The 9,213-nt window shown below is 48.2% G+C and overlaps 1 protein-coding gene across 1 annotated transcript in view; it reads right to left on the minus strand.

Annotated features, from left to right (window-relative positions):
• LOC144754119 (E3 ubiquitin-protein ligase TRIM39-like) overlaps positions 1-7,816 on the minus strand; it is a 531,293-nt gene extending 523,477 nt beyond the window's left edge. Inside the window, exon 1 of the mRNA XM_078641686.1 lies at positions 7,366-7,816. Coding sequence (XP_078497812.1) covers positions 7,366-7,779 — 414 coding nt within the window. The 5' untranslated portion in view covers positions 7,780-7,816. The remainder of the gene's footprint in view (positions 1-7,365) is intronic.
• Positions 7,817-9,213: the final 1,397 nt, after the last annotated feature.

Genomic DNA, 9,213 nt, shown 5'->3' on the forward strand with positions numbered 1-9,213 from the left:
CTGTTTACAATAATTGCAGTTCCCTTTAACGGGAGCCGCAGGATGACTGGCTTGAATCGGACCCCTCTTCTGACTGTCTTGAGGAATAGATTGTGCAACTAGCACCTTCATTTTCGTGTCTTTCATACGTTTTCTTTCGTGTTCTTGCTCTTCTCTAATTCTATTCTGGTGGTACTGGAGCATCTGGAGCATCTGGGACGGAGTATTTGCTTGCCAGGTGCTTTCGACTTTCAAAACTCGGTTTTTAATTTGTGGACTTGAATTCTCGACTAATTTGGTAACGAAAAGATGAGGGTATGACTCACTACTTGTCTTGAGACCACTATTAATACTGAAACATTTCTCGAATCTAGAATAAAAATCACTAATGTCTTCATCTTGTTTCTGTTTACAGGCTGAGATTGCATCCCAGTCTTCTTTCCTAGTTGTCAATAATCTAGGTAAAACTTGAATCAATAATTCTGGTAATTCTTTACATTTATCTCCAAGACCGGTACCTGGTACTCGTGCCTTGTCTTCAGCTTCTAGAGCTGTCCAATCGATCTTTTTCTCTCCCACCTCCCATTCTTTTTCCTTTAACTTTTCATACACCCCTGCGGGTAGCAGAACCTTTAACATTTTAATGATATCTGGGTACGTGTATTCTCCCATACGGAGCATGTCTTTTAATTCTCGATGGAACCCTGCTGGATCTTTGTCATGACAGGGAATTAATTTTTTCATTTCGAGGAGTTCCATCTTTGAAATCGGAGTGTATACAAACACTCGTTGCATTACGCCACCCGCCCCTTGGACTGGGTGGACTTCTCGTAACGGATTCTGTCTGTCTATGTAAAATGGTTTACTTTCTGGGGGTGAGACATGAACAAAATGCGGGTTCAGAAACGTTCTATACTTGTGGCGCTGTTCTAGAATGACACTTATTAAATCGGTACCTAGACCTCTCCATTTATACTGGAGTAACTCGTTCAGGATATCGTGTAACGGGCCTGGATCAGAGTGTTGACCCTCATACAGAGTAATGAGGTGCTGGATCATATACATACCCACCAGTCGTTGCTCGGCTGGGGGCAGTTTCAGAAACATTTGTGCCACTATTTCGTCTGGAAAAGTGGTAGAATCAGTAATCCATCGGACTGCTGATCGGGCTAGTTCTTGTTCATGCATGGTACTTAATTCGCTATAACCGACTCGTGATTTCAGAATGTGATCGGTAGCTTGAAATACTTGTTCTAGAGAACAAGGCTCTCGTTCTGGTGCTGGATGATGAAAAATAGACTTGGGTTCTAGGCGTAAATGGCGATCTGGAAATCTGGATCTTCCTACATACGCTATTCTGGCGGGATTCTCGTCTTCCTCTTCAGGATCAGAGATACTTTCTTTCTCGCTTACTTGTGCTGCTTTACGCTGTTCGTGTAACCTTATTATTTCTTTACGAATTTTCTTGTACATACTTTCCATGGCGTTAATGGTCTTGTGCTTACCCTCGGCTATATTATCACTCCACCTTGTCAGGATTCTCATTTCGGCGGGATCTTTAGACGGGTAATCTTGTTCTCTTATTAGACAATTGATCAGGAACTTTAATATCATGAGCTGAATCTCGGCTTTCCTTTGAGACATAATCTCGCCAATACTTTCTGGATCATCCCCTGTACGGATGAAACGATATATTCTGTCTAGATCTTCTTTCATATTCGGTAAGGTGACTAGATACTCGGTCACCCTTCTTACGCGTACGGAATATAAAACCATATTATACTCGCCTGGAACTGCGTCATAGACACATTCGGCAAGGGCTTGTCTGATTTCTGTAACAGACTTATTACTTTTAGGAGTACGCTGTGATGCTTGAGCATGTAATTCGAGTGCTGATAAACGCTTGTGTGGCGGTGGGGTTTGAGGAGGACCTCCTCCTGCGGCCCCTAGACTAGAATCGTCGACTGACATTCTTCGTGCTTGCAGGGTCGGTAATTGTAACGTGGGCTGAACTTGTATGGCAGGCTGACCCGGGGGTACCGTAACAGGTACTCCGGTGTCTGGAGGAACGGGAAGTGCCTGATTTACAGGGACGGGCGGAGCACGAACAGGATTTGCATATTCTGGAACTGTGTCGTCCAAATAGGACGAAATAAAAATATCAGCTGCGGTCGGTTTGTGACGTAGCTTGGTCGGAACTAATGGTGGCGGGAAATTACTGGGTGCCTCTGGGGTCGCTTTTGGCAAGCCTTCGGCAAGGAGAGGATACATACCCTTAATAAGGGCATGCCTCTGTCTGTCTGACTGTTCGGTTTTAACTTGTTCACCTATCTCGATTAATTCTCTTTCTTGGGCTCGTTCTTGGGATTCTCTACTTAACTCTGACTTTCTGACTTCCTTTTCCGTTCTTCTATGCGCTTCCTTACGCCATAACTCGATGGCATCTTTCTGTGACTGTCTGGCTTTCTTTTTCCATAATGCTTCTTCTACTCGCATGATACATTCGGCATCCCATGTACCCGATACGGGCCATCTATACTTTTCTTCTAACTGTTTGGTATACTCTACCCATAAATCTAGATACAATATGGCGCTTATGCCATGTTTCTGATACATAAAGTGACCTGGACTGTCCCTAGGCGGAACAGGAACTGCTGCTTCCAGCAGACCCTTTCTAGTTCTTAACTGACGTAACTTGGAAAAGAGCGGCATTCTAAACTTGAATCGGAGCACAATACAATACACGAAAAACAATAACAATTGGGAAAACAATTCAGGCATACCACGACATTGGAAATACATTGAACAACATTATAAATAACAGTTCGAACAGAATACTACCTGAAAAATACTGAAAACAGAAACAGAACAGAATTCTCGAGAACGGAACAGACTAGAGTTACTGGATGCACTGCTATAACAGTACGGAACATACCGGTCCCATAAAGGAACACATCAAGACCCGTATCCACCTAGGTGAACACTTCGTTTGTGAGCTTGGGTACCACCAACCCACGGACCAGAGTCAATTTAGACTGACCCTGTCTAGACACTACCCCAGCAATGGTACTCACCGGGCAGCACGGAACGGAAGGCCTCGGACGGGACTGGACTACGACGACGAACTTCGGACTTCGGACTTCAATTACGGGTGGACCTCCGGATACCTCGGACCTTGGACTCTCGGCTTGGGCTCTGGTCGGGACTCGCCGCGTTCCTCCACCGTCTCGTTCGGATGCTGGACCGCCTCCTCCGTCTCCTCCGTGGGCCTGAGGGATACTTGAGCAGAAATATCTGCCACTGCGCAGAAGAGTTCCGTCACGACTGCAGAGGGTCAGGGGGTCGGCGTGGCTTCACCGACGCGTGGGGAAAGGGCAAGTCCCTATTCGGGCGCCATTATGTGGTAAATAAATAAATAATACCCTATTTTTGGATGAATAAATGAATAACAGATAGCTCAATAAATAAGAGTCAAGATTCGAGGTAGTAGGAGTTTCTGCAGGTTTATTACAGCATAAGGACAGGATCAGGACAACCTGCATAGGAATAGGACAATAAGGCCTGGCAGGGGAAAAAGAGGGCCCAGCAGGACAACTGGGGCCCAGCAGCTGCCGGGGCTTGGTCTGGGATGAGCGCGCCAACATTCAATAACAAGACACAGGCATATATACATAGCGCAAACACATAGCATTACATTGCAATAGGCGTAACAGTGGGTGGAGTAGAAGGCGTGACGTGTAACAGTCGCGAGAGATAACAGTAAAAAGAGGTGTAACTGGGAGTTTACTTAGACATGTGGTACAAAACGTAACAGAATATGTCATGAATGGGCGGACACATAGGAGGGGGCTACCTAAGGAGCCGGGACCTCTAACCTAATGGTGCGCGAAAACTGGCAATGACGTATTACTAGGAGAAGCTGGGGGCTACGAACTCTGTGCTAGGAGCAGAGACTAAAGTCTGGAGGGTCGGAGCGACATGTACCTAATCCCTATCTGGTATCTAATGTTTAGGGAACATGTTGATATAAACTAGAAGTCATGGGGGGAAAGGCTAACTTGATTCTAAGACTGGACCATGCATTATTCTACATGTAGAGCGTGAAGAATATTAAATGACCATTAAATACAGTATTTCTCTAACGTGGAGACGAGAAGGCTAGACAATGACGGAAACTATTGATGCAGTTCAGTAGCTTAGGAATGCAGAAGAGGAGGACTGAACTGATAGCTGGAACTATAACATACTTTTGGCAGACTTAGAGGCAGAGCCGGGGTGCACCGGGCACTGCAAGGCAGGAAGTAAGTGAAAGGTCGAGGATACAGGTGGGGGCTGTATCGCTCCTCAGCGAGGCTTTCAGGAGACAGGAGCTGAATCTGTGGTCCGGGCCCTTTTGAGGCCTAGAAACGGGGACTTTATAATGGAATAACGTGCACACTGAGAAACGTGGCAACATTACTTACATAGGCCTGATATTCGTAGTATTCACGAGGACTGGAAAATAGCATACCAGAGGTGGACACAACTGTAATTGCGTCATTAATCGAACATGGGGAATAACATATGCATATTGGTCATGCATACATAACATATGATGGATGGGGCGTAGGGACACAGAACATGGCAAAATTTACTTTTCCACAGTCACAGTCAAATATTTACTGGGCGAAGGAGTGATAAGACCACAGGATTCCAAATTGACAGCCATTTCCCAAATCCAGTTATCCAAAACAAAAAAAGATCTCCGAGCCTTCCTAGGACTACTCGGATACTAACGACGATTCATCCCTTATTTTTCCCAAACCGCGGCCCCTCTCACTAATTTACTACAGAAAACAGCCAATACTGAGGCAAGGTTGGCACAACCCAAACAGGAGATTCTACAGCCTTTGAGTCCCTCAAACGATCCCTTACATCTGAGACGGTACTGGTCAGCCCTGACTATTCACTCCCCTTTGTCCTACAGACTGACGCATCGGAACAAGGCCTAGGGGCAGTGTTATCCCAGGTAAAGAAGCAAGGAGAAGAGAGACCATTTTATATATCAGCAGAAAGCTGTTTCCAATGGAACAAAAATATGCTGTGATAGAGAATGAGGCATTAGCCATCAAGTGGGCTATAGAAACACTATGATACTACCTGGAGGGAAGGGAATTTATCCTACATACTGATCATGCCCCTTTAAAGTGGCTGGCACGGAATAAAGGGAACAATGATAGAGTACTGAGGTGGTTTCTAGCCCTACAACCCTACAGATTCCAAACCCAACAAAGAAAGGGATCAGAGCAATGAAATGTGTACTACTTATCACGGTATCCCCAGAGAAGACTCTCTAGTAGTAAGACAGCAAGGGGAAGCGGATGTGAGAGGGCGAGCTCTGGGGATCCCACATACCGGGACTACAGAGATCAGCATCCCCCACATATCCAAGACGTAACTATGAGGGCGGATACGGACAAACCACAACCCAAGGGAAAGACCCACCCACCTTTCCTGTCTCCCTACAGCGAGGCCCGAAGTCAGAGGTGGGAGGAGTTGACCCCGGAAACCCTTCGTGCACACCAGTGAAAACGAGGCAAACCCAGGAAGAAGGGTCGTCGGTTACCTGTGGGAGGAAGAAGCACTGCGAGGAGTGGTAGCGTCCACCAGAGGAAGCTGAAGAGTGGCCGTAACTCAGGAGAGTTGCGGCGGAGCCGGTGAGTGACGCGGGTCCCGGGGACACGGGGTTACCATCTGTGAGGGAGGAGGGGGGAGGAAATAGCTTAAAGTAAAAACAGGCACTATCGAGTTCTCTTTAGGGAGACGCCAAATGAATCCTGACCGGCATTGAGTGCATTGTCCTCCTTTGTTTTGATTTGTTTCTTAAAATGTATTTTCCCCTCCTCACCAAAACCTAAAAATTGCTATAGACCCACCAGTTGTAGACTTGACTTTCTGTGAATGTTACAATGCAGTTACGGTCTATATTCCTCATGCACTACCGGGTGTAGGTGAAGGGTTAGTTTTGGTATCACAGCAGCACTGACGGCCTCCATTTCTTTCCTCTTTGCGAGTCTCCTGGTGAAGCTAGCACAACAGACGAGCCAACACCCCAAGCCTTAGACAGCGTCCCAGAGGTAGAAGGAGCTGAACAACCGTATGAATGCTACGCACCTGAGGGAAAGAAGACCAGCCTCGAGGAACAACTTTTAAACCCTGTTGTAACACCCAAAACTGTGACTGCTGACAATAAAACCACTACTGTGAGACAATATATTCAGCCTCAACGTCTGTTCATCCGCCCTGTGTTCCCACAATGCCCAAAAGCACATAGTACGTATACAACCTGTGATCCCTGAAAGCTGACCTATATTGATTCCTTGTATTTCTCTTTTGGACTCAGTGTGTCTTCACTTGTGAATCCTGGCTACCCACATGCACACAATGTGCTCTTAGGCACCCTTCTCTATGGGATCCCTAGTGTGAATTTGGACCCCGTAACACCGTAAAAGAAACTTTGTCTCCTCTTAAAAAACTTAACAAAGGAATTTACTTGTATATCCTGAAAATCCACAGACATACCTTGTGCTCCTCTGCAACTTCTTCCTGTGTGGAACCTACAATGTGGAGTGGTGTGGCTCACTGGTTAGAGGCGGCAGACCCGGAAGCAGAAGTCGGACCGGGACCAGGGTTTGATTCCTAACACGGCAGGGTCGAGGACCAGGGTCAGCGGACTCGATAATTCTCGCCCTGGTGCCTACTCTAACCAGGGGTCCCACTCGGCAACTCTGGGCATTAGCTTGCCTAATCTCCACAATGGCCGCATCAACGCCGGGGATGCCTGGCTCCACCTTGGGGATTCCCAGCAGGGACCATCCCACAGGGAAAGCCAGGACGGGTTCCCCAGCGGTCTACAGCGCCAGGACGCCGACTGGCAACAGTGCGCTTTACAAGTATACACATTACATTACAATGTCTTTACTTGGGACCCTGAACATCCACACACAGACCTTGTCGCGCCTTCTCTTTGAGTGCAATATGATGTGTAAACAGCGTCACATACATAATGCTCTTCAGCCGCCTCCTATATAGAGCCACGCGGTGCCTCGTGATCCCTCGAAATCCACAAACTTTCCTTGTCCCCTCCCACAGCCTCCTCTGTGGGACACACAGGGTGACTTGTGACCTCTGAACATTTGTACACACAGGGTCTGTGCTCAGGCTGCCCCTTGATGTGAAGCACCGAGTGACCTCTGGTCTCTGAATTTCCACTGATACACCTTGTGCTCTTCTGCTGTCCGTACTGAACACACACACACACACACACACACAACATGTACACCTTTGCAGGCTCCTCAGCAGGGTTAATACTGTGAGTTTGTGGTGCCTGAATACCCACAAACGTACCTTGTACTCCTCTGCAGCCTCGTCTATTGGACTTGCTGAGTGAGTTTTGTGCTCCTTGGACTCCCGGCAGACCAAGCATATCACCCTCTGATCCTCTGCACAGAACAGCCTCAGTTTCTCTTCATGTTTCTCGCACAGATTCTTGTCTGGGGGCTTCACAGGGGGCAGATGAAGCTGTTTTAACTTTTCCACCACGTTCCTCAGCTGCCTGTTTGGGCGAAGGTTTTTCCCTGAAGATGTTTCTCTGCACTCTGGACAGGGGAGGTTTCCATCTCTCCCCTCCCAGCTCTGGGTGATGCAGGAGCGGCAGAAGTTGTGTCCACACTCGATCATCACCGGATCCGTAAAATATTCCAAACAGATGGAACAAGTTACATCTTCCTTGAGGTTCCCGAGCTGAGCTGCCGCCGCCATGATGCAGAAATGCAGGAAGTGAAGGTAAGTTTCAGTTTCTCTCTGTGTGCAGTGGGTGTGTCTGTGCGTCTGTCCGTCTCTGTGTGCAGTGGGTGTGTCTGTGCGTCTGTCCTTCTCTGTGTGCAGTGGGTGTGTCTGTGTGTCTGCCCCTCTCTGTGTGCAGTGGGTGTGTCTGTGCGTCTGCCCCTCTCTGTGTGCAGTGGGTGTGTCTGTGCGTCTGTCCCTCTCTGGCTGCGCTTTCCTGGTTCATGTTACAGGCACAGAACAGGACTGACTCCTCTGTTCCTACTGTACGTTTCTCACCTTTCTCAGCTCAACCTACGAGTTGCTGCCTGGGCTGCTCCTGTAAGAAGATAAATAAACAAACTTCTCACCTGAACCTCTGTACGAGTGTGTAAATATAACACAGTCTGTGAAGATTGGGGGCTTCGAAGCAGTCAGGGGCGTGTCACGCACAACGAGTGAGCGAGAGGCGGGGCCGTGCGTGATCCTCTGCTTTAGATCCGGCGTCGGGGGCTGCTCGTGTGTCCGAGGGGGCCGCACACTCGACTCGTTATCACAGGAGCCGCGGCCGGTCGAGACCCTCAGCTGAGGAAGAATCTGCCCCAAACCTAAACGAGGAAGCAGCGCGGACCGAGGGTCAGTATTCAGCCGAGTCTAGACCGACCGATGCGGGTTGAAACTCCGGCAGATCAAAGACACTGGATTGGATAACAAGGACAGAGCGCCTCGACTGACTCTACTCTGAGCTATTAAAGAAGGAGAAGCGCCTAGAAGAATCCATGGACCGCACCGGATGCACAGACACTCCTGCCAGAGTTTAGATATGGAGACAGGCTGAAGGTGAATACAACGGGGCTATCCACACCCACCAGCCCAAGGAGTCAAGAGAGGGCTTTAGGCCCCTTTATAATTCAACACACCCCCCCGAGAGGCGCCAGGAACACCCTCTTTCTTCCCTTTCATTTGCCCAATCATAATGGAACTATTGGCACAAAAAGTAGACATACACAAAAACACCTCACAGACGAAGTGATTCTTTTCCTGACTAACCAGGCCAGCGCTCCGGGCCAATGAAAGGCGCCTCTCTCGGTCCGAAGGCTCCGGTTCAAGCTGCGCCCGCAGAAGACTCCAACCCTCAGCCTCTCGGTGTCGATGGGGCGCCAGGCAAACTGCGCTCTCTTTCTATCCGTCTTTAACCCCAAACATACAGACCCAGGGATTCATATACCGAATACACGATCAACTACAGCCAGGCTAATTACCAAACGTCACTAACGCAAAGACTGTAGGGTTGGGGCGGATTGCAGCCACTAAATGACTAAACTCCCAAGGATTCTATATTTATTCCAAACACTCCCACCGCAACAGGTGCTGCGACCCTCTGAGCCTTACAGAAAGGAAGGAACGATCTTATTTGGGGAAACAAGAAGC

Source organism: Lissotriton helveticus, chromosome 5_1 (genome assembly GCF_964261635.1).
Source record: "Lissotriton helveticus chromosome 5_1, aLisHel1.1, whole genome shotgun sequence".
Lineage (NCBI taxonomy): Eukaryota > Metazoa > Chordata > Amphibia > Caudata > Salamandridae > Lissotriton > Lissotriton helveticus.